Genomic DNA, 23,542 nt, shown 5'->3' with positions numbered 1-23,542 from the left:
AATTGAACTCCCAATACAAGGAAAAGCTGAAGGCTCCATTACAGAAGGTTTATGGGGCACAATGCACACAATTCCAGAAAAAGCCAGGCAAGAGTGGAGAGAGGTAATGATTCTGTAAATTAAAAATAGCTATGCCAACCATGAGAAGGGACTGCTCTGCTGTCAGTCATAAGACTGATAGTTACTTTGCTCATCCTCCAAGAAATAATTTATGGTGTTGAGGATCAGAAAAGTCTTTCTATTGACTTTCTTACTAATCTATTCCTAATTTTTTAGGAACAGACACAGAACTATAAAATGAATGAATGAAAAAAAGAGGACTACAGGTATAGCTTTGGTGACATTTTAAATATTTAAGCCAGACAAATTCAAATTAGAAATAAGCACACATTTTTAACAGTGTGTGATTAGCCATTGGAACAAACTGCCAAGGGAAGTGGTGGAATCTCCACCTCTTGATGCCTTATCAAGACTGGACACCTTTCTGGAAGAGTATCAGAGGGGTAGCCGTGTTAGTCTGGATCAGTAAAAGCGGCAAAAAAAACTAACAAAAAAAAAAAGCTATAAGGTGCCACAGGACTCTTTGCCGCTTTCTGGAAGAGATACTTTAGCAGAGGGGTAATTGGGTGAAATTCTATGAACTGTGTTACCCAGGATGTCATACTAGATGATCAAATGGTCCCTTCTAGCATTCAAATCTAAGAATAAAATGATGAATGCACATCTTCAACCTGAGACTGGTGACTCCTGTACTTCTCTTCAGGAAAAGGAATAGCCTTTCACAACTTTCTGCAGCCACACTCAGGAGTGGATCTAGTGCCCCCATTAACCAAACACGGAAAAGAAACCACTTTCCTCTCCACTTCTGGCAAACAAAACAAAACACCTTTTAAGGACACAGGCAAAAGCAGGATGCCAGCACTGCAGGAGATGAATGGACCAGACTGCAGGTAAGATGGCTCTTTGCACTTTTATCACCACAGTTGTACTTGCTACTCGTGACAGGCTCTCTATTCCCTTCAGGTACTAGAGGTGCTTCAACTTAACTTTTCCAAAGGCAGTCAGATATCCTTGTGTTCAGAAAACAGGGTTGCTCGTCCTTTTTCTCCTGTATCTTGAAACCTTCTAGCTTGCTGCTAGCTAGACCAAGTTTAAACTGGTCTTTTCCCCTCACTCCACATGCTGTCTCCTAGTACCTCCCTGACCTGATGTCTTAGGTGGATGGGAGGTTCTCTTTGGGTTCAGTCAGATGAGATAGGGGCCATTCCAGTTTTAAGAAATAGGTCCGGAATTAGCCCTTAACTAATTATCCCTTAGCCCCTGACCCTTATTTTAGTTAAGAGGGAGGTTAGTGCTGCTAACTCTACTTGAAAGGATTAAATACTTGCTATCTTTCATTTCGCAATGCAAAGCTATTCTTTTGGCTAGAAGCTGGAAAATCTATTGGAGACCATGATACTTTTTCAGTGGGTTGAGGAACCTCTTTTTTTGCCAGTCTCCAACTTAAATAATGGATTTAAATCTTTTTTGGAGGAAGCCAAGTTTCAGCCAGAACAGGTCTGAAACAGTGGTTACACTAACCTTCTGCCTGCCCCCCCCCCACAAGGTTATCAGAGGAATGCCAATAGACCCTAAATAATGTGGACCCTAGATGTGTCCCATATTTGTAAGAGTGATTCTTTTGGTTTAATAATTAGTGTACCCCTCTAGCAAAGTTAATTTTGAAAAAAAAAAATCTGAACCCAACTTTCTGGAGTCAATGTTCCAGATTTTAAATATTGCCTGTACATTGATTTCATCTGAGAACTAAAATTAATTTACTTTTGGAATAGCTTCTTAACTCCCATTGTTAAAATAAAGTGAGGTACCCAAATTTACATTTGGAAAATGTTTTTAACTTTATGAAAGTACTTTTCCAAAAGTAACGAAGACCAGCTTATATAAGCTTTTATCTGACCTCTACCATTTAAATAAAAAAAACATGTTTTCAGGGAAATGTCTTGGAAGAAAAAAAAAAAAATTTCTCCTCTGATTGATTCTTGTAAAACATTAGGTCACTGAGTTCACTTTTTAAATGGGTGAAAGTTTTTTCTTCTCAAACTATTATACACTGTTAAAGTGTTTCTTTGACTTTCTTAAAGTAATCTTTGTTTTAGAAACACAAGTACGGATGAAAATGTCAAAAAGACCATCAAAATTCATACCGGGGAAATAGCATTAATCATTGTGAAAAGCCAAATAACCTCTCTCAATAACAATAAAAACAAATGACTAAGAAATCTGTTGTTCTAATAGCCGACAGAGATGGCTGCTGGAGATTTTTCTTTCTGTAAGAGAAATACACACAAACTTGCTTTTCACTTTAGTAGCTGCACCATCACATTTGAAATGCTGTTTATCATTCTGACCCTGAATCTGTGCCTTTTATGAACAGTGTTATTTTAATTCATGCATACTAACTAAATCTTTCTATTCCTAGGGCCAAATGGTCAGTCCTGACCTTCACTTTTGTGTATGTACACAGAGTGATTTCCATGTGCAAAAAAAAAAAATAAATACCTGTTTCATGCCTATCTGAAGAAGTGAAATTGGGTGGACATGTAAAACTGGAGACTAGGTAGAAGCGGTCTGAAAAAGTGGCTCTTTAGTTTGTATTTCAATGCTCTGTTTATTGTGATTAATTTAATACCTTGGTACACTTCAGACAAAAGTAAAACAACAATTAATTAATCTGATGGCCCCAAACAAAATTCTATACAAGTTTAAAAACAGAAATTCTTAATGCCTTTTTCACAGTGCTGTTTACTTGCCCTCGGATACTGAGGCTCCCCTTTGGGAGGGGAGAGAAGGATCAGTGCAGATGGAAAATTGGCCAAGTTTACTGAGGAGAAAAAAGATACAGCTAAAATAAACTCACAGATTTCTGAAAAAGGTTAATTATTATGATTTCTCTTGTCTCTTTTGCAAGACTTGTGACTCCCTCACCAACATAGGAAAAAGACAGAAATATCTAGCCAGCTTAGGTCTGGTCTACACTTAAAAATTTTACCAGGATCTGCTCAGCGTCACCCCACCTAAGTACCTTTATGAATCTAGGCCTATATTTTTATCTGTATAACTAAATCATTTTTCCAGCTTTAAAACTAACAAAGTTTATCATTTGTTTTTCCATTCAGTCAACTAACTTGGGTCTTTTAATTTTTTTCCCCTGAGGAAATACTGTCCTAATCATTTCAGTAAGCAATCGTAATATCAACAGCATGAAGTCAACCTGATTGGTTAGAGCACATTCCTACACAGTATAATCACCTGAATTACATTGTACGTTTTAGAAAAGAGATTCCATGTTGACATATTAACTCCTCTTTAAAATCCTGAGATCTTACTATTTCCAGTCTGAGGTCTTAATCCTCCATTCCTTGCCTCCGACACATTGTGTTTTACCCAAGGTGTGTACTGCAGGGTCAGACTCACAAAGTAGGCCCTAACTGGCCAACCCTTAGGGACATGCATAATGTCATTGAAATAAGTAGTGATTAAAATTAAGCATCAAGTGTGTGCACAGTCAGATCCTGCTCTTGCATTTGGAGCAGCATTACAGACAACTCCAGACTGTAATATGCTGTGTTTTATTATTGAACTCAAATGTCATTCAGACAAAAAATTGTGTTACTACACTTTATCATAATTAAAGACAGACAAACATGGTGCTATTCACAGACAAATGGATAGCTTGGCTTATTCTTTTCCTGCAGAATTCTTGGCGTTTTTTATCAACGTGTACATAAATGAAAAGAAAAAAAGCAGGTTGTCATATTGTCCTTTGGAGCTCTCTTTTAAAACCTCCTGATGATAATCCACGAGAAAATAATAAATGGCTTCAATTGTAGAAAGATATGTATCTGGCTTTCCTTTCTGGTGACGCCAAAAGCAAGTTTTCCTTGTTTTCAACTCAATTTGTAGTAACCCTGCCAAGAAAAAGGGGACAAATGTTAGGCAGGCTGGCTTAACAAACAGAGCTCCAGACTGGGAATTGAGAGACTTGGGTTCTGTTAACGGCTTGGCCATTGGCCTGCTGGGTGACATTGGGTAAGTCACTTTGCCTCTCTGTGCCTCAGTTTCTCCATTTCTACAATGAGGGTAATGGTGAAAAGTGCTAGATAAAAGCTAGGTATTTATTATATATTTAGGCTTGGCAGAATTCAATTTTTTTATAATTTTGATGGATGATATTGGTTTGTTTTTAAGCATTCTTTCCATTTTTATCAATTAATTTTTACAGTTGCATAAAATTCTGGGTTTTAAATATTTTTTTTACATTTTTATTGATTTAAATTTTCACAATTACAGGAAATCATGTGTGGAGTCTAACAATTATTTACTCACAAGCAGACATTAAGATTCAAAAAGTTAAAACTTTAACAGTTAAACACAAATCATCAAACTCACACATGAAAAAATACAGAGCAAATAGCCTTAAATCAAACTCTAGGTTCTCAAGCACCTTTTTTCTTACTCCGCTTATTTGGAAGTTTCCATTATTTTTAAGGATATGATTCAGTCATGGAGGTCCTGGATTCCGTGACTTTCTGGAACCTCCATGACTTCTTCTGGAGCAGGGCTGGAGCAGTGGCCGCTGGAACAGCTGACCGGCGGCCAAACCTGAGCCCGCTGGCGCAATAGCAGGGGTTGGGTCAGCCCCCCGGGCCTGAAGCAGCAGTGATCAGCCCAGGCCACAGGACCAGCAGCAGGACCGGGGCAGTTGCAAGCCCCAGCAGTGCTCTGTTTGTCCCCGTGTCCTAGGGTATTTTTAGTAAAAGTCAGGGACAGGTGAATTTTTGTTTATTGCCCAGGACCTGTCCCTGACTTTTACTGAAAATATCTATGACAGACTCTTAACCTTCATCATCATCATTGATGGACATTTTTCCCTAGGTTTGCATGGGTACTGTGAAATCAACATTTACCAATAAAAATCGAATCCCGCCAATCTTATATGTAACATCACAAAGATACACACAATTGTCAGCTATGGAGGGGTTTTGTTGTTGTTTTTGCTTTTTAATGTTGGCAATAATTCCCCCATCCTCACTGGGGTCAAAAAAGGTAAGTTTTATAAATATTTCTACTTGAGGCCCAGATCCTACAATTTGATCTTCATGATAGATCACAATACCATTGACTCCATGAGTCTCTATCTAGGCTTAAGGCCTGCCCACATAGATCAAGTTGCAGCAACACGACCTTAAGCCCCAATCCTGCAAAGACTCAAGACCAGGCATAACTGTATGATGGGGCTAAGGGCCTCAGAGTGGAAGGTATAGTTCTGCAGGGATTTGATTTTGAGATGTCTGGAATGGCTATAACAGGTCACTTATGAGAGAAAATTGATGAAGGCAGGGCATGCAAGGGCTTGGTGACAAATGTAAGTTTACTATCTTGCTTTTTTCCTTTACTTTTTTTTATTTTATTGAAATTAATGTGTCTAGAGAAGGCGGAGTAGTGCTTAATATATATTCAATGCATCATCTATTTCTAAGCAGAACTCATTCAGTGGAACTGAAATCAGTGGAGTTTTGCTTAAAACCTAATGATCTGATATGGCCCATTTTACATGAATATCTTACAATGTTCGTTATATTTACAAAACTGAATAAAAGTAAATAAATTATGCTGATTTCAATCATGCAATGATTCAAAAGCCACAGAAGGCCCTGACACTGCAACCTCCTCACTACTGATCCCTAAATAATCTTATTGAAGTGCAATCCCATATTACCCTAAAAAAACCCCATTGAAGTCACGTCAGCTATTCTGAAAATTCTTTAAAAATGCATAATAAGTCAATGGGATCAATTAGGTTAGCAAGCACTACAGTGTGTAATAAATGTTCGCAAAATCAGGCTCTGAACTATCTTCTTAAATGTTAACATTAAGATGCAAAATCTGTATCTTGAGATAATTTAACATCAGTAATTACAACATGGTCTGAGAATTGCTTGGAAATTACAGACAGAGAAGTTTGGTCCATCTCCAAATGGCCCTATTTCAGGAGCCCAAGCTGGCCTGTAGCCCAGCACTTACAATTTTGTACTTTTTATATAGCTTCAAACTACATTTAACTGTTTCTGGTGCAATCACAAGGTGAGTCTAGCTATTTATTTCACAGCTAACAACATGAATATTAATAGAATTTTCTTTTCAAAGTACACTATGTTATAACAGGCATTAAACAGTATGTAAACTGGTAATGAAAAATGTGTCTAAACTGAGGATAATAAAAATGATACAGGCTAATCATTTCCTTTAATTTTTACACTAAAGGCAGTTTTCATGACACTAGTTTATCTCCTATATAAAGTTTCAGTGACCTCTTTTAACAGAGGAGTACCCAATAAACCAAAAGAATAAGGGTGAAATTCTGGCTCAACTGAAGTCAATAGCAAAACTCCCACTGACTTCAGTAGAATCAGGGTTTCACCTTACAAGTGAAAAGAAAAGGAGTACTTGTGGCACCTTAGAGACTAACCAATTTATTTGAGCATGAGCTATTACCAGCAGGACAGTGGGGTGGGAGGAGGTATTGTTTCATATTCTCTGTGTATATATAAAGTCTGCTGCAGTTTCCACGATATGCATCCGATGAAGTGAGCTGTAGCTCACGAAAGCTCATGCTCAAATAAATTGGTTAGTCTCTAAGGTGCCACAAGTACTCCTTTTCTTTTTGCGAATACAGACTAACACGGCTGTTACTCTGAAACCTTACAAGTGGTGAAGTAAAATTTAGGGAAGATTCCTCCAATACAAAGTTCCCATTGCTTAACATTTGGGGGCAGGGAAAGGGAAGTAAGATGTTAAAAAACAGTCAGATCACGGACTCCAATGAGAATACAGGCACAGGATCAATTAAATTTCAGCACAGAGTATTTAAGAGTTTCAGAACAAAAAATTTAGAAGAGGTTAAGTGTTACTGTTTACTGAGCATATTTCCATCATCTCTGTACTGTATCTATATAGCCAAAGGCAATATTTTGTTACAAACACTAGTTGTTCTTATGAGAGTAACTCAGACTATCCAGGAAGTCAACATTTTGACTTGTTTTCATGTTTAGTATCCACATATTTTGAGCTCAAATAATAAAATAAATGTTTGTGCCAATCTGGGATTTAGGCAGGATGGAAGTATAGACATTTAGAACACACACATATGGAGAACAAACAAATTTTGTCCATACAGAAGCTATTTTCTCTCACATGCACTTCATTTGGCCGACGGTCACCTTTCAGAGTTTAGTTCTTATGCTCCCACTCTTTTTCTATGTGCTTTTATCATCACCACAAGCAACCATACTTCTTCACAATTACATCCAGACCTGTGATGATAGATACGAAAACCTGCAAGCTCCCATTCTAATCTACTTTAATGACTGTATTGGGAATGAAGGCACATTTAGGCTTGAAAGAGGCCTGCTGTGAATTTTAAGAGTCTGTTCCAGGGGTCGGCAACCTTTGGTTTGCCATTCCCGGCCAATGGGAGCTGTAGGGGAGTGACGTGCCTGCAGTCGGTCAATGTAAACAAAATGTCTCGTGACCCACCAATGGATTACCCTGATGGGCGCGTGCCGAAGGTTGCTGACCCCGGTCTGTCCTAACCACATTTAACAGAATAAGCAAAAGTAGAACTGCGCATGTGTAAGAAATGGCAAAGTAATTATGTTTTTGACCAAAAAAAAAACCCCGCTAAAAAACTAGAAAATACAGTTTTAAAGTAACACAAGTTGTAGTGTTGGGGAGGAGAGTTAACATGAAAATGAGAGACTAATATATAATGTATAAGAAAAGATAAATTATAAATAAGTTTGTGCAACAAAGGGAGGTGCTGGAGAGGACTGTGATGAAATCATGCTGATGAGCTTCTCAGTTACAAGTAACTGATCACCACCTGCTGAGTGTTGTGTCTTGATAAAGACTTGTGAGACTGCTGAGTATGTGAATCTTAATCCAACACACTGTAGTTTTATTCAACAACTAAAGCTTTACTCCCTGATTCTGCGAAGCACTTGAACATGCTCGACTGTAAGCAGATGCTGAAGGGTTCTGCTGAATCCCCCTGTTGGATATTATTGTGCAGGGGATTCAGAGCTCCACTAGTTTCAGCTCACTGGAATTTCCTTACAGTTCTTGAATTGGTTGCTATGTTTGTCCCTTATGTGGAAGTGGAAAGGGGTTCAGCCCCCTTCTCTAAATCTGCAGATTCTCAACATCTCTGTGGATCTTGGGGAATTTAGCCCAAGAAAAGGGAAGCCACATATTGGTCCCTTGCCTCTGTGTTGCTAGGGCTCGCCTACCAACTGTTGTCCCTTGAATCACCCTTGGTGTCCAAATCATAAAGAACAAGGATTTGTACATTATTTATAGGTGGAGCCTACAGGAGTTGATGAAGTTGTTCCTCCATCTCCCGGTTTTTTCTGGGTGGGGAAACAGGGGCAGGAAATCTTTGCAGACCTGCACCTTCCTCACAAAATGCCTCCAGAGCAGCGGAGACCTGCAGCCCATCAGGGTAATCTGCTAGCAGGCCACGGGACAGTGTTTACATTGACTGTCCGGGCATGGCCACCTGCAGCTCCCAGTGGCCACAGTTTGCCATTCCCGGCCAATGGAAGCTGTGGGAAGTGGCGGCCAGCACGTCCCTCAGCATGCGCGGTTTCCCGCAGCTCCCATTGGCCGGGAACGGCAAACTGTGACCACTGGGAGCTGCAGGTGGCTGTGCCTGTGGACAAAAACTGTAAACACAGTCTCACAGCCCGCCAGTGGATTACCCTGATGGGCCGCGTGTGGCCTGCAGGTTGCCCACCGCTGCTCCAGAGGACGGGATAAAGGGGCAACATGCCACAGCGATAGTTCCTGCCACATTCCAGTAGCCTCCATGTACAGTTACAGGCTATCATTTACTTGCAGAAGTAGAAGGGAGCATAGATGCTTTAAAAACTGAAGCAGATGCATGGCATATATTTGCAAAAGAGAATATGTAAACTAATAAAAGATTTGACTAAGCCTACAGAAAAATTACCTAACCAATCTTCTACTTTAACAGCCATACTTATGCTGCATTACCTCTGGGAAAGTAATCATTAATACTGAATGTAACAGTTTACTTTTTAGATCCAGTGATCATTGATTTCTAATGAAGTAATCTATCAATCCTAACAAAGCATTAGCAACTTTCAAATATTTCCTGTCTGTAATGCAAGTGGGTTTGGTTTGGTTTTCTAAAGATATATTACACCACTTTCCTAATAAGATTTAAAAATACTTAATTATGTGCAAGTCTCCTAGGTTGTCTATTTCCAAGGCTAATTGATGTCCCGTATTGCTTTCACTTGTAAGTGCAATTAGCTAGATTTACTGAAATATATAAATGCAGGCTTACAAAACAGACTTTATTTTACATTTTCTTGGCACACTTCGTTAATGGTTCTCTCCAGTATTTCTTTTAAGTTTATCTATTGAACAAATACTGTAGTAACTTATTTTTTGGCAACAGAAGAATGATAGTGATTGTGTAACTCTGATGGGTGCAGTTGAGGTGCATACAGACCGATGTGAATGCCATCAATTTTCCTGTGAGAAAAATAATACAACCAACCCACAAAAGAATTTCTAACAAGTCTATAGTGTAGGAGGTAGGGGTGAAATTCATGCCTTTAAGGCAGTACACAAGCTCAGCTAGTCCTATTTGAGGTATAATAGGGGGAATTGAAGGAGACATGAGTGGCATGGACAGAAAAGGAGTCTCTGCACCCTCTGCTAATAAAGGCATTTGGTTCCATGCTAGCTCTGCATAAAGTACAATTCAGGTTTTGGTCCTTTTAGTCATCTCTATGTAGCTACTAGATGAACTGGTAAGATGACATGGACTCACATGCCAACAATATGGGGATGATACACAGCTCTACTTATCCCTCACCATGTACAACTGTACCACCACCACAACCAAGATGGAAGAAGAGTTAGCTGAAACTGAACCTGAACAAAATGGAGGTTATCAAATCTGTCTGCCATTCTCTACATTGGCTTGCCACAGAATGTCAATTCAAATTCATGGTCTCCGCCCTTAATTTCAAGGTGCTTTCCAGAATGAAAACTGCAGTCAAACACTCATTAGACACCATGGAATTTTCTATCACAACAGCAAAGCTCATCTGTGTAGGAGACAAAGCTTTGTCAAGAACCACCCCAGACTATGGAAGGAACTTCCACGGGAACTAAGGACCAGAACAAATCTCACCACCTTCTGCTTCAAGTGCAAGGTGTACTTTTTTGACTTACTTTCTCTAATATAAACACATAGTGTGTACATATTAAAAAAACAAAACACTAACCTACTCATAGGGAGAGGAGAAGAGAGAATGAACCACACGTAACACATATTAGTCACATCACTTAATGGACTACTGGAAGGCACTCAGGTAGGTTGGTGACAAGGACTGCATAAGATTCTGACTAGACTAGAATTAGAAGAGTGGTGTGGAGTAGAGAATTTGGGATTATATAACCTGGGGAAGGGTCCACTGGGTCAACTCTTAAGTAGACAAAATCCCTACCTTATTATTATTTGTATTACTATAGCGCCTAGGAGCTCTAGTCATGGGCCAGGAGCCCATTATGGTGGTCACTGTACAAACAGAACAAGATTGTCTCTGCCCTAAGGGGCTTACAGTGTAAGTATAACACAAGACAACGGACACAGACAGATGGGGGAGTTCAAGTAAACAACGAGAGTATTGGTCAGCAAGCTAGGCAGTGATCTCTGCCCACCAGCAGCCTAACAGTTTTTGAGCTGTTTGTCGGCATCACAGAAAAGGAGTTTTGAAGATGGAAACGAGGTAAGTGTGTGGACATTTACAAGGAGCTTCTCCCAAGCATGTAGGGCAGCATGGGAGAAAGTATAAAAGCGTTTATTTGAAAATGTAACAATTGGGTGATGGAGGCTGGCATCATGGGCTGACTGGAGGCACGCATCGACAGCTCACTGGCAAATGAGAGGTGATAGGTAGGTGGCATTTACTGTGAAGTGCCTGGAAGCTAAATACAAGCATCTTATGTTTGATGCAATAGAGAATGGGGAGTCAGTGGAAGGATTCAAAGAGAGGGGTGACGTGGTCAAAGTGATGGGCTAGGAAAGTGATCATTGCAGCAGCATTCCGAATGGATGTAAGTGTGGTAAGATTGCATTTGTCTAGGCCAGAGAAAAGAATGTTACAATAATCAAGATGACGAGAGCTTGGAGGAGAATTTCAGCTGTGTGGATGGATAAGAATAGTCATATCCTAGAGATGTTATGCCAAAAGATTCTGCAAGATTTAAGTTTAGCCTGGATTTGAGGACCTAGAAAAAGGTGTAAGTCAAAAGATGTGCATGCAGATTATAGGCACGAGCAACAGATGGACTGCTGATGACCACAATGATTAGAAGATTAGAAGGCGGAAGCTACCATTCTGTCCCCTAGGCTGAAATAGGTACAGGGATGGGCTATGGTGCAGTCCGATGACTTGGCCCTGAAAGGGGGGGAGGATTTTCTCTCCTTAGATACAAACAAGACACCCATATAAATCCCAAGTTTCTTAGCTGCATGTTGGTTTCCTGAATTTCATCCTTTGTGAACAGGATTATTAAGTGCCTTAAATCAGTTCACATTTACACCATGCGATAAAGCAATACGTCACTGTAGTGTATATCAATTTATTTGATAACAGAATTTTTATGTTAAATATATTTAGTAATAGGATTTTTATTGGATAATAAATTATGCTCATATGTAGTATTTTTAATGAGCTAACTGGGCAGCAAAGCAGCATTCATCTTCCATGCAGGAAACCTGTGATGCCCACTCCATACGCTGGTAGAAATTAAGTTGAGAAATACATACTTGCTAATACACAGAGTAGAAATGAAGGAAATGTGCCTTCCAACCTAAGGGCTTGCTCTTGCTCTCGTGAAGTCAGTTTTCAAACTGCCATTGATTTCAATGGGAGCAGGATTGAGCCCTACATAGCACAAGTATAAAACTGCCAAATTGTTGTTACGCATTTTAATTCTCTGTGGAATGCTTAAATATGTCCTTCTAATCAATATAACACAATGAAGGCTGTGCAGAACTACAAGTACATTGTGCTAATTCATAATAAAAGCAACAATACTCGTATTATGTTTTCCACTGATGGCATTATTGATACTGTCAGGAAGAACTAGGTTCTGTATAACACAACATGTTCAGATATTTGACAAAAGCCGGGGTGGGCGGGGGAATGACACCAAACAAGAAAACGGCCACACCTTTAGATTTCTCCATTTTAAGTCATATAATTGAACCCCTGATGTGAAGTATGTTCAGATCCACTTTCATGTATGTATTTTGACCCTGCTCATCACTATGGTATCCAATCAGGTCTTTTGCATTTAGGAAAGAAATACGTATATTTCATTTAGCCACTTTACTATAGCTGTAACATCCCATTTTATTTATTTACTTATTTACCTTGGAGTCGCTCATCAGTGATTATTTTGTTGGTTTGATTCCAAGTACTGTCAATAAATATTACTTTCTTCAGTACAGTGTCTTCACTCCTGCTGTTTGATTTGTATTCGCTTAGGTTTCCATCTTCTTTTGTTTCTATTTTTGCTTTCTTGAGAAATGGCTCTGCTGAAGGATCATCATCATTGCCACAACTAACATTTTTCTGAACATTTTTTTGCAGATGGATAATAATATCTTTTACCGAAATTGAGTTAGGACCAGGAAAGATAAGTGCAATCTAAAATGAAAACAAATAGAGAGATCCGAGTGCCATTTAGATAGAAACTGTTAAAAGTTCTTGAAATTTTACCAGAAACTTTCTATTAAAAAAGAAAATACCTATTCTGTACAGCAATCCACACACACAAATAAAACCATTTAAATCCATACAAGATGAAAGTGAACTTCTCTTTGAAAATGTATTTCAAATGCCCCAAAGGGTAAGAAGAGAGACAGGGTAAAAGAAAAACTAAATTAAGGTAAGGGATTTGTTTAAATTAATTGTTTGCCAGGGTTTCATTAAATATGTACAGGCTTGGCAGAATTAGCTTTTAACAGTAAATGTCAGTAAATATCAATTTCACCATACATATCCGAACAGACTAAAAATGTTTCCACCACCAATAACTGAAAATTTACAGATAGGCAAAGATAGAAAAATACTGCTTGACAACTTACTACAGGCTGTAATTAAATAATAATTGTCTGATGTACCCATAGTTTCCTGCAATTGAAAATGTTAAAAACAAACAAAAAAACCCGATAAAACCTGACAAATTGCTTAAAACCCAAAATTTCATGCAATGTGAAAACGTAAATCAATAAAAATAAAATGTTTAAAGATATCCAGCAAAATTATTATATATATATAAAAATCAAAATCTGCCAAGCCTACATGTGTATTACTTCCATACATGTTAAACAAAGTTATCCTACCAGCCAATATTTTCTGTGCAAGGTACTATGCAGATGTTTACACTAATCTATTTCTCTATGCCAGGGTGCAACCTTATATTGTGAAGATGGCCAGATTCCACTTTTAATTATGGTCTATGGGCCAGAGTATAAATGTAGGACTACTTGTTAGCCTAAATTAATTCATAAATTTTAAGGCCAGAAGTGTCGATTAGATCATCTAGTCTGACCTCTAATCACAGCAGAACTCCCACAGATGTTAATGGTATGTCACACAAAACAACAGTATAATATGGCCTATATGCAATAATTAAACCTCTTTATTACATTCAGCATCTTAATGGGAATTTATGACCTCCTTTAGGATCAGCAGTATTTTCTTTTTTTTCCCCAGTCTTCCCTATCCTCCTTCCTCCGTTTCTCTCCCTCTTCCCTGTTCTTTGCTTGACGTTTCCATCCCTGAAGCAAATACCAATTCCCACATCCATGAATCATTCACTCTCTTTCCTTCCCATTTGTTAATGCTGACGATAAATATTTGTTAGGTTTCAGAATTCTCACTGCAGTGAAATTGAGGACCGGGTGCTCATTCTTCACAGTCATTATTTCAGGCTCTGTTCTGACTCAAGACGACAACATGTATCAATTACATTTGGTAGGTTTTCCCTGCACCAGGAAATACTAGAAACTTACTTTTTACAAAATAAAAGCTTAGATTCTGCAGAAGTTGAATATGCCAAGCAGGCCACATAACTCCATCAAGCAGGGCAATGCGGCCAGTGGGCTTGGTGTTTGACACTTCTGCTCTATGCAGTAAGTAAAATACTTGCTACAAAGCGCAATGAACCAAATCCTCTCTCTTCTCTGTGGGTGCAGAGGATCGTGGACACAACAGAATCAGTGCATTTAGGCTGCACATGGAGGCAAATTTCCATGAGCCCGGCAGGATGTCCATATCCTTATGCACTGCAGAGACATGCTATGGTTGGGGTGGAATGGATTCATGGAGGAATAGTGGCAGAGTAGTTGGATCTGCACTCCCCCTGCAAAGGGGAGGTGCAATATCAGCAGGAGTTGGGAGACGAAAGGCACATGAACACTTCCCCAGCGCACAGCCCTGTTACAGAATTTCTTACTTCATATCTTTTTTCTTCATATTCCGGAATGCAAGGATATGTATAAATGGTAACATCTTCAGGTGCCAGGAGTTTAGCATGTACAGCAGTGCTTTTGCCATCAGTTTCATTTGGGTGTTTAATTATGTCAATCTTCAAAGGAAGCTACAACAAAAATGGCAGACATATAAACAAATTTGGATGTATGCCTAGGAAATCCCCAGACAGAAACTTTTTAAAATATATAGTAAATTCATATAGTTTCCTAAAAATGTTTTGATTTAGATATATAAGAATATGGAAGTTCCTAATTTCAACAGAAGTTCCTTAAAAACTATACTGTTTAATGCAAAATAGGGGGGGGGTCAGATTAAAATACACAGGAAATAGCACTCACTGCTTTTAATAATAAGCAATTTAGCTATTATATGTGCACACTTGACACTCTAATGTCGCTAAAGTGAAGGCTCTATTGATACTTTTGTTATCAATTTTAATTTTCAGTTATTAATAATGGACAAAAGAAGTTATGCATTTAAATTTAGCAGCCTTATGCTCCCAATCCTGAACACCTATTTGTATTAGGTATTCAACCCATTGAAATTAATACAAAACTCTTTGATTTCAAGGTGAACAGAGTCAAGCACAATGGTTAAAATTTTCAAAAGCACCTAACTGACTTATGAGCCAAAGTCCAATTTTCAATAGGCCCGTGGCATTTAAGTGTGAAGTGACTTTTGTAAATGGGACCTTGGCACTTCTGAAAGCTTTATTCCCTATCTCAGCTGAAAAACAATATATTTTAAGAAAATAGTTAACTGACTTAGTTATACAACTATGAGCAGTTCTTTATTTTTTTTTAAGTTCACATTTTGAGTCATATTCAGCTTTGGTTTAAATGGGTGCAGCTCCCTAGCATTTGTTTATACAAACTCTCACCCTCACTACAGAGTCAGATTCCTACGCCAGAAGTGGCCATTGTGATCGTCTAGTCCAGGAGTGGCCAACCTAAGCCTGAGAAGGAGCCAAAATTTACCAATGTACATTGCCAAAGAGCCACAGTAATACATCAGCAGCCTCCTACCCACCGGCAGCCCTGCTGATCAGCGCCTCCCTTTCCTTCCCCGCACTTCCCGATCAGCTGTTTCATGGTGTTCAGGAGGCTCGGGGGGGGGAAAGGGGGAGGAGGAGCGAGGGCATGGTAGGCTCAGGGGAGGGGGTGGGAAGGGGTGGCAGGGTCAGGGGTTGAGCAGTGAACACCCCCCAGCACAGTGGAAAGTTGGCACGTGTAGCTCCAGCCCTAGAGTCGGTGCCTATACAAGGAGCCACATATTAACTTCTGAAGAGCCGCATGTGGTTCCGGAGCCAGAGGTTGGCCACCCCTGGTCCAGTCTGACCTCCTGTATACGACAAGCCATAGAACTTCCCCCAAAATAATTCCTAGAGTGTACTTTTTAGCAAACAATCTCATCTTGATTTCAAAATGTCTATGCCACTGGTACTTACAATTTGGAGAACTCTGGTGAGAATGGTTTAAGAAAGAGTTTAAAGAATTAGTCCTAATCCCTCAATTTCATAACTTTACACATGAGGAGTCCCATTGACTTCAGTGGGACTCCTTGTATATGCAAAGTTGAGCATATGCATAAGTATTTGCAGAACTGAAACCTTAACTATCAATTTTCTTACATCTGGTTCCTTAAACCAGACAACTAACCCTACTTTATCAGAATTTATTCATCTATCATTACCACTGTGTTAAAGAGGACCTAGAAAAAGAGAATGCTGGCAATGTATTCACACACACACACCCCCCCACTAACAAATAATAGGCACATTAAATATGTTATGTTTCACTAACCTTCACAACTGGAATTTCTTTGCTAGGCACAGTTTCAACTGGAACATAACATGAATAACAATAAAACATCCTTGAACTACCACATCTTGGGCACTTTGATCTCCCACTCTTTTGGGCCTTTTCAAGCACTTCCCAGGATGCTAACTGTAAATTTTGAAGTGGATTATCTTGAAGTGATGAAGTAGTCTGTTGTTGTGAATTTTTCAAACATTCAAAATTTCTTTTTAATTTCTGATGGCTTTCTTGGTTCAAACATGTAGATGAATTTAAAGACATCTTTACTTTAAACAGACCATATGCTGTATCTGCTAAAGAAAAATACATTGTATCTGATGTACTATAAATAGACTAATTTCTAAAAAAGTAATCATCATGTGGTCATCCTATTTAACTAACACATACTTGTTATTACTTATCACAGCAGAAATCGACTAGATCAGATCAAATTAATCCTGAAGAGATTATATTAAAAAAAAAAAAACAACACCCCCTGAGGTTCCTATCAGTAGCCAGACTCCTCTATGCTAGGTGCTATACAAACATAGATTAAAAGATGGTCCTTGACTTAAAGAACGCAAGGACTCGGGCCTTGACCATGCAGACATGCACATGCATAGTTTTACTCAGATGAGTTGTCTCACTCACTTTACTCATGTGAGTAAAGTTACAAACATGCATATTTGTAAATTCAAGCTGTAAACTTTCCGATTTTGCAAACGCTTTGGCCTCAATCCTGCTAATGGACTTCAGTATGTGCTTAACTTTACTCACACGAGTAGTCCCATTAATTTCCAGTAGGAGTATGCGTTTGCAAATATAAGTATACAGGTTTAGGTCCCAACCCTGCAATTTGTTGGGACACACCCCTTTGCCTACACAAAGCCCCACTGATATGCATAGGATTCTGAGAGGGCACAGTGATTTTCCAGCGTGCAATAAGGTGCAGGTTCAGAGCCATTGACAAAAATAATGAGGAGTCCTTGTGGCACCTTAGAGACTAACAAATAATAAATTTATCTGGGCATAAGCTTTCGTGGGCTAGAACCCACTTCGTCGGATGCATGGAGTGAAAATACAGGAGCAGGCATAAATACATGAAAGGATGAGGGGTTGCTTTACCAAGTGTGAGGTCAGTCTAACGAGTTAAATCAATTAACAGCAGGATACCAAGGGAGGAAAAATAACTTATGAAGTGGTAAGAGAGTGGCCAATGTTAGGCCAAAATTTTCAAACTTCAGTGCCTAAAATTGAGCTCCTAAACTGAAAATGAGCCACTTGTTTACTTTAAATAACTTTAGTCATAGAAAGTCTCAACATTTCCACATTACCTTCTGTAGACGTGTTGGGGTTTTTTTTGGTAGCTTAAAAAAAAAAAAGATGTATTTGTCTCTACAGCAGTGATAAAGATATTAATTAAAGCATTTTTTAGTTAAACTTAACAGTTCTGTTTTAAGTAGAGGAACAAAATATTAATGCAAGAACTGTAGACTGTTCATCCCAGATGTCAAAGCAACATAGAATACTGGGGCCCCTTACATCACATAAAAGGGCTGGCACAAAGGGGCCCTAAAAGCCCTGTATTCAACTGGGAGAATTCCCCCAGGGCAAGCACAGTCTAATACTACACCTGAGAACCCAGTGTAGGTGACAAGCCAGGAGTTGCACCACAGTGCTGTGACAGACAGACTTCCAGAACTATTTAAAAAGAAAAGGAGTACTTGTGGCACCTTAGAGACTAACCAATTTATTTGAGCATAAGCTTTCGTGAGCTACAGCTCACTTCATCGGATGCATACTGTGGAAAGTTTAGAAGATCTTATGAAAAGCATGAAAAAATACCTCCTCCCACCCCACTCTCCTGCTGGTAATAGCTTATCTAAAGTGACCACTCTCCTTACAATGTGTATGAAAATCAAAGTGGGCCATCACCAGCACAAATCCAGGTTCTCTCACCCCTCCCAAAACACACACACACACAAACTCACTCTCCTGCTGGTAATAGCTTATCCAAAGTGACCACTCTCCCTACAATGTGCATGATAATCAAGGTGGGCCATTTCCAGCATAAATCCAAGTTTAACCAGAACGTCTGGGGGGGGGGGGGGGGGGGTTGGGAAAAAAAAGGGGAAATAGGCTACCTTGCATAATGACTTAGCCACTCCCAGTCTCTATTTAAGCCTAAATTAATAGTATCCAATTTGCAAATGAATTCCAATTCAGCAGTTTCTCGTTGGAGTCTGTTTTCAAAGTTTTTTTGTTTTAAGATAGCGACCTTCATGTCTGTAATTGCGTGACCAGAGAGATTGAAGTGTTCTCCGACTGGTTTATGAATGTTATAATTCTTGACATCTGATTTGTGTCCATTTATTCTTTTACGTAGAGACAGTCCAGTTTGACCAATGTACATGGTAGAGGGGCATTGCTGGCACATGATGGCATATATCACATTGGTGGATGTGCAGGTGAATGAGCCTCTGACAGTGTGGCTGATGTTATTAGGCCCTGTGATGGTGTCCCCTGAATAGATATGTGGGCACAGTTGGCAACGGGCTTTGTTGCAAGGATAGGTTCCTGGGTTAGTGGTTCTGTTGTGTGGTATGTGGTTGTTGGTGAGTATTTGCTTCAGGTTGCGGGGCTGTCTATAGGCAAGGACTGGCCTGTCTCCCAAGATTAGTGAGAGTGTTGGGTCATCCTTCAGGATAGGTTGTAGATCCTTAATAATGCGTTGGAGGGGTTTTAGTTGGGGGCTGAAGGTGTCGGCTAGTGGCGTTCTGTTATTTTCTTTGTTAGGCCTGTCCTGTAGTAGGTGACTTCTGGGAACTCTTCTGGCTCTATCAATCTGTTTCTTCACTTCCACAGATGGGTATTGTAGTTGTAAGAATGCTTGATAGAGCTCTTGTAAGTGTTTGTCTCTGTCTGAGGGGTTGGAGCAAATGCGGTTGTATCGCAGAGCTTGGCTGTAGACGATGGATCGTGTGGTGTGGTCAGGGTGAAAGCTGGAGGCATGTAGGTAGGAATAGCGGTCAGTAGGTTTCCGGTATAGGGTGGTGTTTATGTGACCATTGTTTATTAGCACTGTAGTGTCCAGGAAGTGGATCTCTTGTGTGGACTGGATCAGGCTGAGGTTGATGGTGGGATGGAAATTGTTGAAATCATGGTGGAATTCCTCATGGGCTTCTTTTCCATGGGTCCAGATGATGAAGATGTCATCAATATAGCGCAAGTAGAGTAGGGGCGTTAGGGGACGAGAGCTGAGGAAGCGTTGTTCTAAATCAGCCATAAAAACGTAGGCATACTGTGGGGCCATGCGGGTACCCATAGCAGTGCCGCTGACCTGAAGGTATACATTGTCCCCAAATGTGAAATAGTTATGGGTAAGGACAAAGTCACAAAGTTCAGCCACCAGGTTAGCTGTGACATTATCGGGAATAGTGTTCTTGACGGCTTGTAGTCCATCTTTGTGTGGAATGTTGGTGTAGAGGGCTTCTACATCCATAGTGGCCAGGATGGTGTTATCAGGAAGATCACCGATAGATTGAAGTTTCCTCAGGAAGTCAGTGGTGTCTCGAAGGTAGCTGGGAGTGCTGGTAGCGTAGGGCCTGAGGAGGGAGTCTACATAGCCAGACAATCCTGCTGTCAGGGTGCCAATGCCTGAGATGATGGGGCGCCCAGGATTTCCAGGTTTATGGATCTTAGGTAGTAGATAGAATATCCCAGGTCGGGGTTCCAGGGGTGTCTCTGTGCGGATTTGATCTTGTGCTTTTTCAGGAAGTTTCTTGAGCAAATGCTGTAGTTGCTTTTGGTAACTCTCAGTGGGATCATAGGGTAATGGCTTGTAGAAAGTGGTGTTGGAGAGCTGCCGAGCAGCCTCTTGTTCATATTCCGACCTATTCATGATGACAACAGCACTCTTTTGTCAGCCTTTTTGATTATGATGTCAGAGCTGTTTCTGAGGCTGTGGATGGCATTGTGTTCTGCACGGCTGAGGTTGTGGGGCAAGTGATGCTGCTTTTCCACAATTTCAGCCCGTGCACATCGGCGGAAGCATTCTATGTAGAAGTTCAGTCTGCTGTTTCGACCTTCAGGAGGAGTCCACCTAGAATCCTTCTTTTTGTAATGTTGGTAGGGAGGCCTCTGTGGATTAGTATGTTGTTCAGAGGTATTTTGGAAATATTCCTTGAGTCGGAGACATCAAAAATAGGATTCTAGGTCACCACAGAACTGTATCATGTTCATGGGGGTGGAGGGGCAGAAGGAGAGGCCCCGAGATAGGACAGCTGCTTCTGCTGGGCTGAGAGTATAGTTGGATAGGTTAACAATATTGCTGGGTGGGTTGAGGGAACCATTGCTGTGGCCCCTTGTAGCATGTAGTAGTTTAGAAAGTTTAGTGTCCTTTTTCTTTTGTAGAGAAGCAAAGTGTGCGCTGTAAATGGAAATCCCAGAAGTCACCTACTACAGGACAAGCCTTAAAACAAAAAAACTTCAAATCCAGACTCAAGCAAGAAACTGCTGAATTGGAATTCATTTGCAGAGAGTGGTCAGTTTGGATGAGCTATTGCCAGCAGGAGAGTGAGTTTGTGTGTGGGGGGGTGTGTGTGAGAAAACCTGGATTTGTGCTGGAAATGGCCCACCTTGATTATCATACACATTGTAAGGAGAGTGATCACTTTAGATAAGCTATTACCAGCAGGAGAGTGGGGTGAGAGGAGGTATTGTTTCATGGTCTCTGTGTATATAATGTCTTCTGCAGTTTCCACAGTATGCATCCGATGAAGTGAGCTGTAGCTCACGAAAGCTTATGCTCAAATAAATTGGTTAGTCTCTAAGGTGCCACAAGTACTCCTTTTCTTTTTGCGAATACAGACTAACACAGCTGTTACTCTGAAATCTAATCATACAGATTCTTCAAGGAGAAAAAAGAGGCCAGGAGGCCCTCTGATTTGATATGCATGCTCAGCCTGCAAACTGATTCTCTTCAATATAATGCCTTATGGCAGTGTGGTGTTCAATTACAAAGCCCCAAAGCATTTTCATCATTGAGGCTGACAGGAGAAATGCTGCTGTTAGTGGAAGAGGAAAACCTCTGTGGTCTCAAAATAATAGCTACACAAAAACTTAACTGAAAAACAAACGTAATATATTTTTGCAAGCACAACAGCAATACAGTTTTCACATCCTGTAAGACTGAGAGCTTGATTCAGACAACAAATCAGTCATAACGAATAACGATTCGATCTGCAGAGTAGCCTCCTCCCACAGCAGAGAAGTCTTGCTTATGCGGAGACAGACTACCTCATCTAGATGAATTTTAAGACATTTTAATACCTCTCACGAAGGAGAGTTGCTCTATAGGTTTCAGTGAAATACTGAAAACTATATTGGTCATTTTCAAAGTCACCCTCAATGAAGCTGTTCCAAAATGACAGCCCTGCTCACTAATTTCTGCCCTGGGGCCTGGGAATAGTGCACTGTTAGGACTCAATCCTGCAAAGTCATGAGGCCCTCCTCAAAAATGCTGTGAATTCCCTCATCTTCCATTGAAGCCAAATGTACACGAACAGGCCCTTTAGAAGCAACAAACAACAAGGATCAGAGCACCATAAAAAGGCAATAGGAAACACAAATGAAGTGTTAAAAGGGATTGAGGCCTTTGCTGTTTCGATTTAAACAGAAGGGTATGTAAATCAGGGGTACTGGAAAATAATAAAAATTCTCTTGCCGAACATTATTACAGGTTTCAGAGTAGCAGCCGTGTTAGTCTGTATCCACAAAAAGAAAAGGAGTGGGTACGAGAGGGCTGCCGGATTTTGTTCACAAGGAGCCCTTCCTCAGAGTAGTATGGGCAAGGAGGAGGCAGGCTGGCTTGCTTGACCCAGCTCCTGCCCCAGCCTCCCACAAGTACTCCTGTTCTTTTTGCGGATACTGACTAACACGGCTGCTACTCTGAAACCTGTAATTGTGGCACCTTAGAGACTAACAAATTTATTTGAGCATGAGCTTTTGTGAGCGGAGCTGTAGCTCACGAAAGCTTATGCTCAAATAAATTAGTTAGTCTCTAAGGTGCCACAAGTACTCCTTTTCTTTTTGCAAACATTATTAGACACCATAAACACACACACTTCCTATTCACTATCTTCTCCTACTACCATTTTGAACAGGATAAGAGAGCAAACACTATTTTGGGAGGCAAGTCTGCTCCTTCACAGAAGCGGGACTGGCCTGAGAATCTTAGGTGCTTGCCTTCATGATCATCAGCAGAGATTCCATTGCTCCCAGGCCTGGACATGATGGTCCTAAAGGCGCCACTGCAGATACTGAAATGAGGGGGCAATGCACCGTACACCTGTATGGGCTGCTCTGTACCACAAGGGGCCCATCCAGTCATTGAAACAAGCACCTCCTCCTTGCCCATACTACTCTGAGGAAGGGCTCCTTGTGAACAAAATCCGGCAGCCCTCTCGTACCCATAAAAGCCTCCTCTACACACATCTAAATGGAGCAAACTCCCTCTCTTCACTACTCCCTTACAGTCCTCCCCGTGGACATCAAAACAGAGTAACACCCCCCTTCGCAATGGGGTAACTCCCCACACAGGGGACCGGAAAATATCACAATGGGGCATCATCTACCCACAGGGCCCTCCCCGCAAACCTCAGCGAGGGCCCTCCGCATGCCCTGGACAAATACCAGCCCGCCCCTTTAACCCCTGCTCGAGTGGCGGGGCCCGAGAATCAGGCACCCCCGGGCCAGGAGGCGCTGCAGGTGCCCAGGCCCGGCCCCCACGGAGGGCAGACGTTTACCTGGAGGAATCCAGGCAGGCTGGCTTGCTTGACCTTGACCCAGCTCCAGCCCCAGCCTCCCCCCGCGTGTCTGGATAATCACCGGAGACCCCCGCCTCAGCCACTCGCTCAGTTCCAGCCCTAAAGAAACGCCGGCTGCTCCCAGTCCTACGGCGCTCGGCAGCGCTTCCAACTCTGGGCCCGGGTCTGAACTCCGCAACCGGAACCAAAGCGCCCGGCCTCGGCCTGCCGGCGTGCGGGACACCGGAAGAACCCACCCGAGGGAGCGCTTTTT

At 40.8% G+C, this 23,542-nt stretch overlaps 1 protein-coding gene across 1 annotated transcript; it reads right to left on the bottom strand.

Moving 5' to 3' along the window:
- Positions 1-3,610: 3,610 nt before the first annotated feature.
- On the bottom strand, positions 3,611-23,489 carry DTWD1 (DTW motif tRNA-uridine aminocarboxypropyltransferase 1). Its single transcript, XM_048865601.2, has 6 exons — positions 23,269-23,489; positions 17,797-17,829; positions 16,469-16,773; positions 14,629-14,772; positions 12,539-12,815; positions 3,611-3,968 (listed from the first exon to the last, which is right to left on the bottom strand). Exons 3-6 carry the CDS (start codon positions 16,742-16,744, stop codon positions 3,739-3,741), a joined length of 927 nt encoding a protein of 308 aa, XP_048721558.1. The 5' UTR covers positions 16,745-16,773; positions 17,797-17,829; positions 23,269-23,489; the 3' UTR covers positions 3,611-3,738.
- Positions 23,490-23,542: the final 53 nt, after the last annotated feature.

Source organism: Caretta caretta, chromosome 10 (genome assembly GCF_965140235.1).
Source record: "Caretta caretta isolate rCarCar2 chromosome 10, rCarCar1.hap1, whole genome shotgun sequence".
Taxonomy (NCBI): domain Eukaryota; kingdom Metazoa; phylum Chordata; order Testudines; family Cheloniidae; genus Caretta; species Caretta caretta.
Note: the sequence above shows the minus strand (reverse complement) of the source record. Positions and strands in the feature narration are given on the sequence as shown.